This window comes from Numida meleagris, chromosome 1, assembly GCF_002078875.1.
Source record: "Numida meleagris isolate 19003 breed g44 Domestic line chromosome 1, NumMel1.0, whole genome shotgun sequence".
Taxonomy (NCBI): Eukaryota; Metazoa; Chordata; class Aves; order Galliformes; family Numididae; genus Numida; species Numida meleagris.
In genome coordinates, this window is record NC_034409.1 from 176,546,665 (window position 1) to 176,563,535 (window position 16,871).

Genomic DNA, 16,871 nt, shown 5'->3' on the forward strand with positions numbered 1-16,871 from the left:
AGTGGGAAGAGTTTTTCAGAAATGGGTAGCTTGGTAGCTTTTAAGACACCGAGGGGTGGTTGAGGCATGTTCTATTGTTTTTTTTTTTTTTTTTGGGGGCTGCATTGGAAGGAGCTTGAACTTGACTGTTTCACATCCCAAGTGAATATCCCATCTGCTGGGATTTTTCACATGAAGGAGGGCAGAGGTAACTTCTAGAACTCACACAGCAGGCTGCAGCATCATTAATACAGAGTCTGAAGGTCTGACAGTTGGGTGTATTCTGGAAGCTGGTGCATTGGCCTGCGCTCATACTATTGAGTTATGCTGTCCTTGTATAATAGTATTGCAACTATTGTTAATTGTGTTAGTTACACAGTACAGATGCTAACTCTACAACAGAGAGGGTTGTGTAAATACAACCCGCGTTGACTCTGATAGGAGCGCATTGACCTATTGCTGCAGAAATACCATCTTTCTATCACGTGGCAGCACAGAATAAATCAGACTGTTGTGCAGCCTGGCTGGGGACAGGGAGAGGCTGCACACGTGGGTGATGTGGGGCAAGCGTTGCCAGTCTGGGCACCTCTCTCACCAGGGTGCTCTGTGGACCTGAACTGATGTATGTAGCTTCGCTGCCTCGGCCATGCAGCAAAGGCAGGGTCCTCTTCCTGCTGATTTTGTGTATGACTAAATAGGTCATAGAATCATAGAATTAGCAAGGTTGGAAAAGACCTACAAGATCATCAAGTCCAACCATCCACCTACCACCAGTAACCTCACTAAACCATGTCTCTCAACGCTATATCGAAATGTTTCTTGAACACCTTCAGGGTTCCTAAATGTTTCTTCAACCACCTCCCTGGGCAGCCCATTCCAGAGCCTGACCACTCTTTCAGAAAAGTAGTATTTCCTAATGTCCAGCCTAAATCTCCCCCTGGCGCAACTTGAGGCCATTCCCCCTCGTCCTGTCACTAGTTACGAGAGAGAGGAGGCTGACCCCCAGCTCACTACAACCTCCCTTCAGGTAGTTATAGAGAGCGATAAGGTCTCCCCTGAGCCTCCTCTTCTCCAGACTGAACAATCCCAGCTCCCTCAGCCTCTCCTCATAAGGCCTGTGCTCCAGACCCCTCACCGGCTTCGTTGCCCTCCTCTGAACACGCTCCAGGGCCTCAATGTCTTTCTTGCAGTGAGGGGCCCAAAACTGGACACAGTACTCAAGGTGCGGCCTCACCAGTGCTGAGTACAGAGGGACAATGACTTCCCTACTCCTACTGGCAACACTATTTCTGATCCAAGCCAGGATGCCATTGGCCTTCTTGGCCACCTGGGCACACTGCTGGCTCATGCTCAGCCGAGCATCAACCAATACCCCCAGGTCCATTTCCTCCACACAACCTTCCAGCCACTCTGCCTCAAACCTGTAGCACTGCCTGGGGTTGTTGTGGCCAAAGTGCAGGACCTGGCAGTTGGTCTTGTTGAACTTCATCCCGTAGGCTTCAGCCCAGAAATCCAGCCTGTCCAGATGTCTCTGTAGAGCCTCTCTACCATCTTCAGGGCTTTGGGAGAAACTTCCCCAGACTGGATTTGCTGCTGCTTATATTGGAGATACCTGGTCTTGGCACGTCACGTGGGTGCTTCACTCACTTCCTCATTCAGCTTACCGTGCATGGTCAGCTCTGGCAGACCTGTCTCTCTGCTGTTAGTCTCGTTTTACAGCTCAGTTGATTTCCTCTTGTGTTACACACCTGATCTTACAGCTACGTTTAGTACATTTGTCAGTGGTAGACTTGATGAGAACTCCTCCATAGCAGGTGTGTGTACGTATGTGTGTGTAGTGAAGTAATGGGAGATCCTAAAATGGAAGGCCTGATCTATGGGATCTGTATCTCTCTGTTGCAACAGGACTGCAGCCTTGCGGGAAAGAGAAAAAAGGTGTTCTTCTTTCTTGTGTCACTTGGCTACAGAAGGTGGTTTGATATTAGGAGTCTTAAAGCTGAGTGTGTGTGTGTTGTTAAAGCAGTGGCTGAAAAACTTTACATGGATCCTATGTTCACAGTGCTTTTAACATTTTCTGCACAGATCGTACTTCTTTTTTTTCTCCTTTAAGGTCACAGCCATTCACATTTAGCTGAGCACTATCATCTCTTCAGTCACAGGCTTCTACTGTTTACTTCACTAATAACATTGGCCTTAAGTTGATTTTGTTTGACTTCTCTATCAACCATGCTTTTTTGGTAGCATCTGAGATGGCTAAAGTCTTGTGTCATCATTGAGAGAACGTAGTAAGAGGTTCACAAATTATGCGTGTATCTCTTTTTCTGATGAGGAAAACACAAATAGGGGTTCCCCTTCCTGTTGACATCAGCAAAAACCCAACTCCCCAAAACCATACATGCTTCTTCCTGAGGAATCAGGGAGGTTTAGCTGCCAAGCTGTTAGTGCATGAAGTTGTCTTAAGTGGGATTAAGAACAGATGCTGGGTTAGCTTCAGGATAATGAATTGTTTAGTAGGGAATGTAGAAATATTACATTCTAGTATTAAAGAGAAATAATAATAATGTGTCACATTTTCTTTAACAGCAATAAGAAAAAGAATGTAAAGATTGCCACATTTCATTTGCAATCATATTTCAGTGTCTGGAGCCCTGGGACTGTTCAGAGCTTGAGATTTAGATAACTCACAGAGGTTTCTTGGAGTTAACTCAGGTGTTTATCTTTAAGGGAGTCTATAAAAATTACCTCTTCTAAAGAATACAAAAGCCCAAAATGTCTGCACATAAAAGAATTCATCTTCGTAGAAGTGCTTTTTGGAAGATTATCTCAAAACACGTACTGTGTGCCTGCCTGTCTGTGCATGAGGTGGAGGATGAACACAGAGCTGTAAACTTCTTCAATAACATGTGGTTCAAGTTATGTGTGCAAGAGCAGAACGAATTAGTAAAACACAGTAAAAATAAATGGCATCCTGTCTTCTAAAGTATATGTAGTACTAAATTTCATGTTTCTATAGTTATATTTCTGATGAATGTTGTTTTTCATGTGTATTTTACCTGTCTGTAAGTTTCCATTAATAACAATTAAAAAGCTTTTAGTAAAAACGCTTGATATTTCAAGCCTTGCGATTTTGAAAATACACTAAGCCAAAGGAGTTTTCCATATCAAATCAGGTTGTGCTTTGAAAGCTTTTAATTTTTTTCTCACTTTTAATCAACTCCTTCAAATTAACTGTACTGGGATGAAAAAGTTTTGAAATTTTAGCAAGATTGATGGAGAAAGAAACACTAAAACCTGAGTTCTGGATTTGGGCAGCTGGCTGACGTGTAGGCCTTTCCTCCTTAACTTGGTGGGAGGAAATGCTTTTTTGATGAGAAGCAAAGAAGCAAACTGTAAGAAACAAAAAAAAGTGTTATTATCTCCACTTCAGTCTTTCACAGAGTGGTGACTTCCAACTGGGTGTTGGCAGTGGTGTGTTTCCGCATTGGGTGGGTGCACTGCCACCGCTGCTGCCTCTGCCCCGCAGCCCGCACCCTGTGCCTCGCTGTCCTTGGCGGGAACGTTGGCTTCCATGGCCTGGTAGGGCTGTCAGTATTTGCTGTAGCATGGGTTGCTGCGCTGAGAGCTGCATGCTGCTCGGTCTGATTGCTGTTCAGCCTCTTTTATTCAGTTTGAGGAGCTCTAAACAGAGATGAGTATGAGGTGGATATAATTGAGTGTGGCGTTTGTCCTTAAGTTTTAATGCATAACCAGTGAAGAAGTTGTGAGTGGCTTTTGCAGATGATGTAACCAAGAGCTGTAGAACCGTGACAGCTCTTCTAGGCCCTACGTGAGTTTGTGATCTTGTGTTGCCTGATCCTCAGGCAGTGGCTCTTATCTCTGGGATCTTCAGGGATCTTCTGCTCTATCTTGCTGTAGAAGATTATGTGTGAGTAAAACTAATGCTGCCTTTGCAAAACAGGTGGTTATAGCTGTAGCTTTGTCAAGTGTAATTGACAATTGGGCAATGGGAAAAAACAAATACTACAGTACACTTCTGCTTCAGTAGGAGGGCAGTTGCTGACATTATTTGATGCATGGTTAGCCTAGTAGAAAGGGTATACATCATGTAAATCTCAGCTTGCGAGCATTGGGAAGTGAAGAGTGCCATCAGCAGTATAATCATGATCTGGTGTATACTAGGACGGGATCACAACAGTGGCTCTTGACTTAAAATTTTGTCCTCAAAACGTCATAGTCACAGTCCTGATTCTTGTGTTAAGCCTTGCCTATACTATCTAATAGACACGGTAATTGAAATACAGAGTTGAGCTACTTGAATCTTCAAGTAGCACTTTAAAGTAGCGTGATCAAGGTGCATTTGTGATTTTAGGGGCTGTGGATGTGTTGGGTTATATTCTACTTGCCAGCTGATCTAATGCTGCTGAAGAACTGCAACCTGCCATGGGGAAATTTATCAGGCAGTGAAGACTGCAGTTGTGTTGGTTGTTCTTAGTCTTCCTACCATCTAGGATAATGGACTCGGGGCCTCTAGTTGAGACCCTTAAGATACAGGGTCTTGCCTCCTTGCAAGGCCTGCTCACTCTTCAAGCAGCAGGTCTTGAGTACTTGTTTGAAGCTGAAAAGCAGGAACAGTGGAAGCTGTGTCCTCATGCGGCAACGGCCGTTTCCTCTGCAGACTGATTATCACAAATCATATATGTCAGGTGTGTTGTGGAGGTGAATGGATGCTAATTTCAATGAAGAACTTGTAATATTGTGTCTTTGAGGGTCGAATTGTTACTAGAGAAATAAAATTTCCGTAGTATTCATTGCTTGTCTTGGAGAGGAAGTTTCATCGCAGAACACATTTTGATATTAATGGTAATAGTTTACTTTGGCTCTCTAGTCAATTAGCCTTTGTTTATAGTGTATATATATAGACCACTGCAAAACTGAGAATAGATCTTGTCACAGCCACAATCATAGAATCATAGAATAGAATCATGGAATCCTTAGAGTTGGAAGGGACTTCTGAAGGCCATCTAGTCCAACTCCCCTGCAATGAACAGGGACATGCACAGCTGGATCAGGTTGCCTAGGGCCTGATCCAGCCTCGCCTTGAAGGTCTCCAGGGATGGGGCATCCACCACCTCTCTGGGCAACCTGTGCCAGTGCCTCACCACTCTCGCTGCAAAAGACTTTTTCTTTACACATTTATAAATGTATACACTGGATATAAATGTATCTTCTGTTTTGCTTGCAAAAGATTGTATTAAATAGTTAAACTCTAAAATACAAAACAAAATCTGATAAGAAGAAAAAAATCCTATTGTTAAGTCTGCGTGAAAGCAAGGTGGTAGTGAGCAGATGTGTAGGAGGTAATTCCTTGAGCAGTCATGCATTTGTTCCAAATATAAACTGAAAGATACTGGGCACTCTGAAGTTGAAATAATTCAACTGATAATCAATTTGGGGAAATAATGCTTTTTTTCATCCAACAATTTTTTTTGTTTGGAAAGTCTTAAATATCTTAAATAGAGACTGTGTTGTCTCTATTGCAGAGCTGGTGAGAAGCCATCTATTGCATCTTTCTTAGCAGTTTTCATAAATAACTTCATCTTTTAATTTGGAAAGTGAGTTAGTGCTGTAGTTCACATGATTATCCCAAAAAGCAAGTGCAAAAGAAGTAATTGGAGCATGCGTACGTAGATCTGGAAGTAATGCCTCCTATGTTTTTGAAACTAGAACAAATAGAGCACAATAACACTATTTGATAGAGCAGGTTCTCTGCCCCAAAGCACTACTTTTCAACCATTAACTATGCATTTTCACCAGTGATGAACAAGAGCTGCTTGCCATGCTTGTGAAATTCTGCACCAGTGGAGGTGCACTGTTTCACAGCTGCTATGATGGCATCGTTGCTAGGAAAATGTTGCTCATGCAGTCACATCTTTCACTGATGGAAGTCAGATGGTGCCGAATACGGACTATTTGGTGGGTGTGGTAGGACAGTCCATCCAAGATTGGCAATGTTCTCCATGGCCTTCAAACTGGTATGGGACCTGGTGTTACCGTGTTGTCGTCTTCTCTGGCCTGACTCTGGAAGTTCACGCCTTCAGGTTAGTCAGCATCATGATGCAGCAGTCAGCACTGGTGTTTTGTTTGGGTTCCTGGAAATCCAGGAGGATCACCCTTTTCCTATCCCAAAAGGCCGTGCATACCCCTTTACCTGCTGAGGGCTGCATCTTGAACCTTTTCTTCAGTGGGTTATTCACACATCACCAGTCCACGGACTGCTATTTTGACTCCAGCTCATAATGGTGACACCACATCTTGTCACTGTTTACTATGCTAGCTAGGTTTTCTGTAGTAACTTAGCTGTTGTTCAGGGCTCTCACTTCTATTTAATGACATATCTGAGTTGGACAACAGAAGCTGCTGTCAATACCTGTTGTCTAAACTGCTTCCTGGCTTGGTGCCTGTGGCATGAATGCCTCGTCCACTTGTGGAGTGGTTACTGAATGCTGCTGCCAAGTGTCTTTGCGTAGCCTGACCTCTTGGCTGGTGGAGGTCTCTCTACGAGCGGGGCAGGCATTCCCACATGGCTAGGAGACAATACCTTGAGCCGTGGAGTGAACAGCTGGGAGAGGAGCACTGCCCATCATCCAGCTGTCTGCCTGACCATTGTGTTTGAGCTCTCTGGTAATCGTTTTAGTAAGGCAAATGGCAATTATTGAATGTGTTGTGAAGGTACAAAAAAACCTGTGAAGTGCTAGAGAAGCATTACTGGCAAAACAGGGATGGAGACTAACTCTACGGATTGCCTCCACAGCAGGCAGGATGATGCAGTGTTGGGATGTGTTGCCTGCCATGACTTTGGTAGAATTAAATTTAAATCTCCTTCTTCTGGAACCTCCTTCTTCTGTATAAAGCAGTCGCTATACAGAAGCTTTATAGAAGGATTAATTCCCTAAGGTGATCTTGTTTGTTTCTTCTAAGAGACAAAAGGCTTTTCTTGGGGCTGTTAGTAGAGGAGGGTGTGTTGAGCATCCTAGTAGAAGTGCACAGTAAGTTAAGACTTTTCATTACTTAGATCTGGTACAGCTATAATGATTGTTTACATGAATGGAACAATATATTTAGCTTTCCTTAATGCAGCGTGTGCACTCAAAAATATTGCTTGCCCTTGTGTTTGATTTTTCTTTCTCCTATTTTTGGTTGTACTCACTATCACATGGTATTCCCCTGCACATGCTTTGCGGGTTCACTCATCGTCTCTCTGCTTTGCATATGGCTCTGTTGCTCAGCTCTGTTGCCTGCTGGGAGGTGTTGCTGAGCCATCTGGGCTCCCTCACTCCCCAAATCACGCAGCGTGCTGTGCCTAGTGGTGTTTGTCAGCATGGTTCCAACCCAGTGGCGACCTTGCTGTTTGGGTGGCTCTCGCTTGTCCTTGTATATTGGTACAGATTCAGTTTCTTGTCTTTTTTAGGCTTTTAGACGTCCCTCTGGCAGAGTTAAGACACCATTTTGAGGAACAGCTAACATGTTTATTTGCCTTTTCTAAGATGATAATGGCCCACAGACTGCAGTTAGGGAAGAGTTTTATCTTCTCTCTTGACTGCAGGGAAGGCAGGATGCCCCTTTGTACCTAGGGAAGCTTGCTTGGGGAATTCAGGGTGAATTTCACAAAGTCACGCTTTCAATAGAAACAGCAAGTTTCTTATTTCTACCCTTGTCAAGGTTGTGATTTACTTTTCTTACAGACATAAACATTGCCTTTGGCAAGGCAGTTTCTTCTTGGCATTAGTAGTAGCAGGTACAAGTCATTTGATCTGTTTTAAATACAAGAAAAGTGTCTCAGGCACATTTGCCTTTTCATAATGCTACCAGTGTTGAGGCTGCGCTGCTCACAGGAGATGTTTTTTGTAGGTGGAAATACTGTGGGTGTCAGCTTAAAACACTCCAGTGCACTTTTTCTGTCTTCTCTTAAAAGCAGCAAAGTCTGGGGGAGGACATGATTGTTCTTTATGCTGCGCTAATTTGCCCATTTCCTTCTGGGTAATTGCAGGAGGATGCTCAGTCTGGTTGTGTTCTGTGCTGTCGTGCCATAGCAGAAATCTGTGGGAAAAAATAGAATTTGTCTCTGGCAAATTTTTATGTCTGCGAGGAATACATTTTGTTCATCTCATCCTTAATTGTTTTCACAAGATCGTGGGTGATTTCTTTTATTTTTGCTTTTTAGAAAAAACACAATGCAGAAATAAGTGCAAATTGGGTAACTAAATAATGCTTAAGTAAGGATCTCTTCAGTTGTTGATTTTTTTTTTTAATAACATTGTCACTTGAATGTTGGAAGTTAATTGTAAGGTACTGCCACTGTCCAGATGTGATTCATAAGTAAGTCTCTGACACCGAACATCTTGAAGAAAATAATGTCACTTCCAATATGTAATAAAAAATGTGATGTTTTATCTATCTATTATGTTCAGTGTTCAAATCGCCTGCCTAACCTTGGAGGGTGGGAGGTTTGTACCTTTTTCATCAAGGACTGTTCTCCAAAGTAAGCAGACAGTCTGAAAAAGCAGATATAACCTCAAATGTGGATGTGGTGCGACTTCTTCAGCCTGCCATTTGCAAACATGCCAACTTCAGGCTTACAAAGATTGCAGCTGATGTTGTAACCTTTATGCTTTCTCATGTCTTCATTCCTTTCATTGCCTGTATTGCTTGGCATTTTCCATCAATGACAAACATTAGCTATATATTTTTTTTAAAGGTATGTTGTTGAGGTAGGAAATGCTTTTATTAAATGTGTGGTTGTGAATACAAACGTGTAACTTTGGATCCCCTATCTGCATCTGACTACTTCTTTTTAAAACAAACACTTCGTTTTTACCCCTTTTTTCTTCCAAGTGCGCCTTCAGCAGGCGTTTCCTAGCTGTGCGTATTTTTCTAAGACAGTAGATTTTTCACATAGCTTCCACTCTCCTGCTTTGAATGTGCAGTGAATTATTACTAGAAATTATTTGTAATATTTGCTTGTGTTAATTGGTTTATGCCTAGTTAAGGTATACTGAATGCGTGACTGTATTATTCCTTCCTGATTTTGCTGTCCTTTCTCATGGCACCAGTGAATAATGACGTCACTTAAATTGGTGTACCATCAGAAGAGGAGAAAAAATGTAATTAAAGATAGAAATGAGGAATTTGTGTTAAATAAGAAAACCAGAAACTTGGATTGTTTTGGTGAGGGAAAAATAAGGGGCAGTATACTAAGCTATGGAATTATATGTTCAGGAAATCAAGGAAGGCAAACCTGACTTGGCATTGCTCTTATTTACGCTGGTAGTTCACGTCCTTCCAAAATAATCTCATTGCTGTAGCATCCATGTATGCTGGGATAAGGTACCCCCTGAAAACTGGACTGATTTTATGAAAGCCAAGCATCAGATGAAGAGTGTCAAATTTGTGAAAGGAAACTATCAAGAGTCTGATGAGGTATATATTGTACAAGAAGCTGATCTCTCTCTTGGTGCTGAAGGTCGCTGCTCAGCTTTAGCAAGGTCTGGCTGTGTTGGAAATCATCCATGTGGATGGATGGGACCTGTTCTTGTCAGGACTGATCTGCATGGGCAGAGAGAGCTGTAGCCATTCCCTGTGCTTTTATAAAGAAAGTTGAAGTGTACTTACACTACACCAAAAAATGTGCGTGTTCCTATGATTAGGACAGCTTTTTTGTGCTGACACATTCCTTCAAGCTCCATCAGTTTGTATCCCGCAATATTAGAAATATGCCCACACCGTAACAGGTTGCCCCGTCCCTGGAGGCATTCAAGGCCAGGCTGGATGTGGCTCTGGGCAGCCTGGTCTAGTGGTTGGCAGCCCTGCAGTCAGTAAGGGGGTTGAAACTTGATGATCTTTGAGTTCCTTTTCAACCCAGGCCATTCTATGATTCTATGCTAAGGACTCAATCCCACATTTACCCTAATAAGGAGAATGTAGATTCATGACTCTTTCCTTCTTTTTTTCCCGTCCTCTTTTTTGAGAGTGAGGTGTTACAGGAGTTGTCTGTTTTTGTCCTGTCAGATTCTGTTCTCCCCTAAATGTAGTATTTGTACTCTTATCAAAAGGAGCTTTTCACTGGGACGTTTGCTGATGGCTTGAGGAGAATCATGGAATCAAACATTTGAGTTGGAAGGGACCTTTAAAGGTCATCCAGTCCAACTACCCTGCACAGAACAGGAGCACCTACAGCTCAATCAGGTTGCTCAGGGCCCTGTCCAGCCTGACCCTGAATGTCTTCAGGGACGGGGCATCCACCACCTCCCTGGACAAGATTATTGAGAATTGTCTCTATTATTTACAATCTCTAAGAGGATTGAGAAGGCAAGGCAAAGCCTCCATCTTCCCCATGCTTCTTGTTGAGTAGTAAAATGGCAAGCAAGACTTCTCACAACTGCACAGAGAAAGTACAAGATTTCTGTAAATGTGTACAATAGTTAAGAATTCTAACATTGGGTGGGGGGGGGGGGGCCCTTTCAAGCACAGTGGGTAGGCTGGGGAATGTTTCCAGCTCACCTAATGCTCTTATAAAGAGAAATTTTGTGCACAGAATACATACATGCATACTGGATTTTCCTTGAAAGCCCTAAATTATCTGGTCTTAATGTTCTCAGTGCAGGCTTACCTGGTGAACACACCAAAGGCAGGAGGCTGTGAGCTGCAAGCTCCCTCTGGTGGCTGCCGAGCACAGCCCAAAGCTCACCTCTGGAGCACTCCTCTCTGCACAGTTTTGAGAGTCTACATTCAAAATGTAGAACTAAATTATTACTGTTTTTAAAATTGTACAGGAAAACAATACTCGTGATGGCTTCTCACGGTGCTAAACATCTTCTGTAGTCAGACTTCAGAGAACTAGAACAGTTGAAATAATGTGAAATGAGAACTGTTTTCTGGTTATTGTGGGCATAAAGGAGTATTTCCCATGGAACAGCTTTGATACTTGCAGGCAGGTGCTGCTGCTGACCCCAGAGGGGATGCAGGCAGGTGCCATCATCGCGTCCCCAGAGCTGGTGAGGCTGAGCTGTTTTGTGAGGGATGGAAGTAATTAAATCAGGTTTAATGTGCTTTTATTTACTGAAAAACGTTCCTCTGAAGTTAAATGCCATCATCTTTATGCCTTGGCCTTTGTGCTCTTATTGCAAGAGCAGCCATACAAATCAAGCAGGGCAGCTCACGTACAGTGCTGGAGTGGCCAGGGACAGCACTCACACGGGCAGTTCAGAAGCCCAGCTGAGGTTCAGCAATGTACTGCATCACCTCGACCTCTCTTTATGCAAGGCCTTCATTTTCCCATGTGTGCATGTGTGTTTCTCGAAGGCTGCAGCTCACACTGCCTTGTGGTATTGATTCCCCATGAGAGCATTTTGTGTTGTGTACTTGTTAGATAAATCCCAATAGCTGGCGTCGGGAAATATTAATGGCAAAAGGGAAGAACAGCATGGGTTTGTGAATGGCTGGTGTTGTCTGTGGGTTGTTTTATCTTTGGGCTGTTGGGGCCCTCCGTGTGATAAGCCCGCTGTGTGGGCTGCGCTCCCCAAACCATGGCCCACCTCGTGATGATCCAGGTGCCTGTTCAGTTTTGTGCTCTATTTGTAGGTGATTTTCAGTTTAGGAAGCAACATGGAGCCGGCTTCCAGCAGCAGTGAGGGGTGGGTGGCACTGGGCAGCCAGGTGCCACGTGTGTGTCATGCGGAGCGGTGGTCCCACCATCCCAAACATGCCGACCCCTCTCTGTGATCTGAGCCCTCACAGCATCTTAAGGTTGTCAGCCTTAATGCTAAACACTAGAGGGTGGTATGTTACTGCCAGTATGCTATTTTAAAACAACCATAGGCAAGATTTTTAATCCCTGGAGTTCATGGTATGAGCAAATCTTTTAAAACAAATGCAGACCTAGAGCAAAAATAGCATTTTGTGACTGTGAGCTTGGTTTGGCAATGTTTGTGGTACACAATGCTATTTTTGGTTGGGGGTGGAAAAAGGAGTTGACTTTCTTCAGAAGCATCCTTAGGAACATAATACTTAGAATTATTCACTCTCTGTCGGATGCCTTGATAGCCACGCTTAAATGCACACAATGTAAATACACGGTGGTACAGAAGAAGGGGCAGTTTTACCAAGAGATACTAGGTTTTGATATTTAACAAGGCAAATACTTAAAAGTTCCTGCCGTTGCTTGTGTATTTACAGTTTGGTTACAGTGTAACTAGTTTTTAGTACTCAAATCAAGTTTTTTTTTTTCTCTTTCAGGCACCACCTTCCATGGTCAATAATGAACAACGCCAACATGCCGAGCACATATTCTTATCATTTAGAAAATCAAAATCACCGTTTGCTGTTTGCAAACACATTTTGGGTAAGTTTTAATAAATTGAGTGGTTTTTGTAACTAGAACTATGTTCTGCAGCTGGGATAACAGACATTAGGTATGATTTTGACTAAGGGTATTTCTTATTTGCATGGGTTCTTTGTTGTTTTTTGTTTTCCCAAATGTCGTATTTCATATACTAGTTTCACTACAGTAGTCATAGCATTTCAGGGTGAGCACATTAACAGATACTTGTTTCAGGTTGAGCTTGTCAATGTCTGTACCCAAATATGCCACAAGAATAGGAGACAACTGTTAGTAGTTGCAAGGAGGCAACGCTGCTTCTTTTGACATTAGTTTTTGTTAAAGTCTACTTGAAACTATAGCTTAAATACCTGCAGGGCTGTCAGGACTGCTTTAACTAGAGGCTTGTGATGGGATGATGAAGCCTCTCACTGCCCTTGGTTTTGTTTCTGGCACCTTCGTGGTCAGTAAGGTGCAACTTCATTTGGCAGAGTTCCTAAATTGATTTAATAGATTAAACTTGCCTCTATTACATGTTTATTGTAATACTGGCTAATGTGTGGAATTTGCAGAACTGCCTGTACTGTGGTAGCTTGATGCTTCCCATTATGTCAACCACTGATACAATTTTATGTCCTTCTGCCAGATTTTGTACTGGTGCTGAACATGACAATAATCTATTTCGGATCAAACATCTCAGTTGCTGTAAACAGCCCAACTATTTTAAAAAATCGGTTAGAGACAGGTTTCTGTCTACCTGATAGAGGCAACAGAGCACTGATAAAAGTTTTTGTGGGATTATATGCATAGAGAATGGAAAGGTGTAGGTAGGTGTCACCCTTCTATTAAAAAAAAAAATTGTAGGTTTCTATGGAAATGGTGCAAATTTGGTTATGTTACATGTATTTAAAAATAAATCTATTCTTACAGGCTCTATAGAGACTTACTACAGTTTGGCAGCTAAATAATCTGAAAAGTCCAGGTACAGTGAGAATGTATTCCTGCTCAGCACCACAGCACCCGCCAGATGTGAGTGCTGGGGGGAAGTGGAGGGAAGTTTCAGGGAAAGCTGGATCTGAGATCTGGTGATGAAAACTGAAATGTGTGGAAACACACAAAGAAATATTAAAGAAACAAAACACATAGCAAAAAACCAAACAGAAAGGACCTTCCCATTTCAAAGAATTTGCTGTGATGAACTGAGAAATGTTAAAATAAAGTCTAAAAGGATTATTTTCCTACTTCAGTCTGCGATGTTTTTAACAGTTGCTTCCAATTTTACCGAATTAGAGAAGTATAATTAATTCATGAATATTGTGATGTTAATATTGCAGGCCATCTACTGTGTTCATAGAATCATAGAAAGGCCTGGGTTGGAAGGGACCCCAAGGATCATCAAGTTCAAACCTCCCTGCCACAGGCAGGGCCGCCAACCTCCAGATCCAGTACTAGACCAGGCTGCCCAGGGCTCCATCCAACCTGGCCTTGAACACCTCCAGGGGTGGAGCATCCACAGCCTCTCTGGGCAATTGTCAAATCATGCTGTGAATACATAGAGCAAGATGTTGTTCCTTTCCTGTACCCTCTCCCAAACCAATAATTTTTCTACAAATGAGTTTCTTAAGGTTTAAGTGCATTACAATAGTACTTTGTCTGGTTCTGAAGGCTGTAACCACACTTGTACTTGAGTCAGAAGAATTTGGTGTTTTTTTCTTCCCCACATTGACTTTTAATAATTTTAAATAGGGAACGGAACATGCATAAGTAACTTTGCAGAATGTTTCAGTTGCCATTAAGAGATGTACGTGTAATGAATCAGAAGTAATGGAAATTTATGAAATACATGTAGCAGTATTATCTGTGCTAAGGCATATATTGCTGCATCTTGTCCTCAAAAAAGTACAGTGTAGCATTAATAATGAAAAATGTCTGCAGTGATAGTTTTTTTTTTTAGTTCTGAAATTTAACTGATTGAAGGGAGTGTGAGCTTGATCTTAACCCCTTTTAGATGCCTAGAAACATTACATCTTTAGATTGCTCATGTGCTATCACCATTGAGAAAACAGTGTTTCCAGGTGGGGCAGAGTTTCTTGTAGTTTTCTCCAATGGGCACCTGAGATGCTGAGACCTGGAACTGAAGGATTTTTCCCCAAACTTTTTGCTTTTTGAGTAAGTGTTCTTACAGTGTGGACAGAAATAATAGCTGATTGAAGGGATCTGAGCAAGTAAGGATGAGCAGAAACCAGAGGTGCTGGCTTTAAAAAAGAAACAGGAGGAAGTGGTCAAGACAGGAATTGAAATGGAGGTAGAGAATGATAATAAGGACGTTGATGGCATTCATGGAAAGAAGAGTGCATGAGCCTTGCAGGGAAAGCAACAGAGATGCTGAGCGTAAGGGAAAGGAGAACAGCCACCACCATAGAGTTTATTTAGAAGCCTGTAGCTGAACCCATGAAGCAGGAGGCTCTACGTTCTTCTGGTGTAAGCTTATAGCTGTTAAATGTACTGGCAAGTCTTGTCCTGTCTTTCTTTAGTAACTTCATGTAGAGGATAACGGTGCAGTGAATGGTTATAAGTTTACACAGTGCTGGAAGTCTGTGCTGTTAACGATTGCAGTTGTGCATCTGTGGTACTTGACGCAAAGGAGAAATTCCATCCTCTTTTGTTGTTTTTTTTCTTTTACAGGAGTCTTCTTTTTGTATGTGCTTTGTAGAGTTAGAGAACCCAAACATACAGAAGTAAAAAAAAAAAAAAAAAAGCCAAAATTAAAATTCCTGTGCAGGTTCATTTTTATGTATGTGTTAGACATGCACACTAATCTTTCAATTAAGTGGTTATGTAGTTTTCCAAATTAAGTTTAGTAGATTTAAAGGAGGTTTATTTTGATTTTAGCATGTTTAAATCATGGAGAGTTTCAGTTTGGAGCTTGATTAGATTACTTAGCATTCAATTTGCTAAAATGCTTTTATCTGGGATATAGAACTTGCATATAAAGGAATGTGTACTGTTAGCTTGTGTGTACATAATCAGTGTAAGAAAGATTTTAAAGCCTGTCATCCCATGACTGAGGCTTTCTTCAGCAAATCCAATTTTTCTGGTCCTGGCACATTGCCCACCATAGCTCAAACTCCACTTCTGGTTCTGGAATTTTAATTCATTTTTCATATTTTATGTTTTTGCCACCCTGTGACTACATTTTTTTTTTTTCTGAATGCTCTTTGTATGTTTTCTATAGACTCAGAGTGGTTTGAACTGGCTACTGAGATCATAGAATCATAGAGTGGCTTGGGTTGGAAGGGACCTCAAGGATCATCAAGTTTCAACCCCTCTGCCACAGGCAGGTTGCCAACTGCTAGATCAAGTACTAGATCAGATTGCCCAGGGTCACATCCAACCTGGCCTTAAACACCTCCAGGGATGGGGCATCTTCAGCCTCTCCAGGCAGCCTGTGCTAGCACCTCACCACCCTCTCTGTGAAAAACTTCCCCCTGACACCTTATCTAAATCTCCCTTTAGTTTAAAACCATTCCCCCTGTCCTATCACTATCTACCCCTCTAAAAAGTTGATTTCCCTCACGTTTATGAACTCCCTTTAAATACTGGAAGGCTTCAATGAGGTCTCCCTGCAGCCTTCTCTTTTCCAGGCTGAACAAGGCCAGTTCCTTCAGCTTGTCTTCATAGGAGAGGTGCTCCAGCCCTCTGATTGTCTTTGTGGCACTCCTCTGGACCCTCTCTAGAAGCTCCACATCTTTCCTGTGTTGGGGGACCCAGACCTGGATGCAGTACTCCAGATGGGGCCTCACAAGGGCAGAGCAGAGGGGGACACTCACCTTGCTGTCCCTGCTGACCGCCCTGCTGATGGAACCCATGATACCATTGGCCTTCCAGGCTGCAAGTGGACACTGCTGGCTCATGTTAAGTTTTTCATCAACCAGGTCCCCCAGGTCCTTCTCAGCAGGGCTACTCTCAATGAGTTCTTCTCCCTGTCTGTATACATACCTGGGATTACCCCAACCCAGGTGCAAAACCTTGCACTTTGCTTTGTTGAACCTCATTAGGTTCACATGGGCCTGCCTTTCATGTTTATCAAGGTCCCTCTGCATGGCTATCTCTGAATTAAAAATTTAAAAAGCCAAGGATAAAAAAAAAAAATCACAGTAGCTTTCTATCATCATATAAATTGCACTGAAATTCTGGGGTTTCTCTTTAAATTACACTCTGTAGCCTCCTAAACAGTCACCTTTTTTGGTAACATCATCTTCTAGTTCCTTTAGTCCATCTACATACGAAGCAATCCAGATATTCAGGTAATAAGTGTTAATGATTTCTACACTTCTTACTGAAGTTATATTTTGACTACCTCAAAATAAATGTGGAAGTTTGAATGTAGAGAATCTTAAATACACTAGTTTGTGAAACTTCTGCTTCGATAATAAAGCACAGATGCTCCCTTATGGCTTAAGTGGGCTTATGCACTGTTGGTTCCAAAGGCAAGCTCTCTGATGATCAAGGAGTCTTC

The 16,871-nt window shown here is 42.4% G+C and overlaps 1 protein-coding gene across 1 annotated transcript in view; it reads left to right on the plus strand.

Moving 5' to 3' along the window:
• The window catches only part of XPO4 (exportin 4), a 76,241-nt gene that overhangs the window by 7,449 nt on the left and 51,921 nt on the right, over positions 1-16,871 (plus strand). Inside the window, exon 2 of the mRNA XM_021379625.1 lies at positions 12,271-12,376. Within this exon, the coding sequence (XP_021235300.1) occupies positions 12,271-12,376 (106 nt within the window). The remainder of the gene's footprint in view (positions 1-12,270; positions 12,377-16,871) is intronic.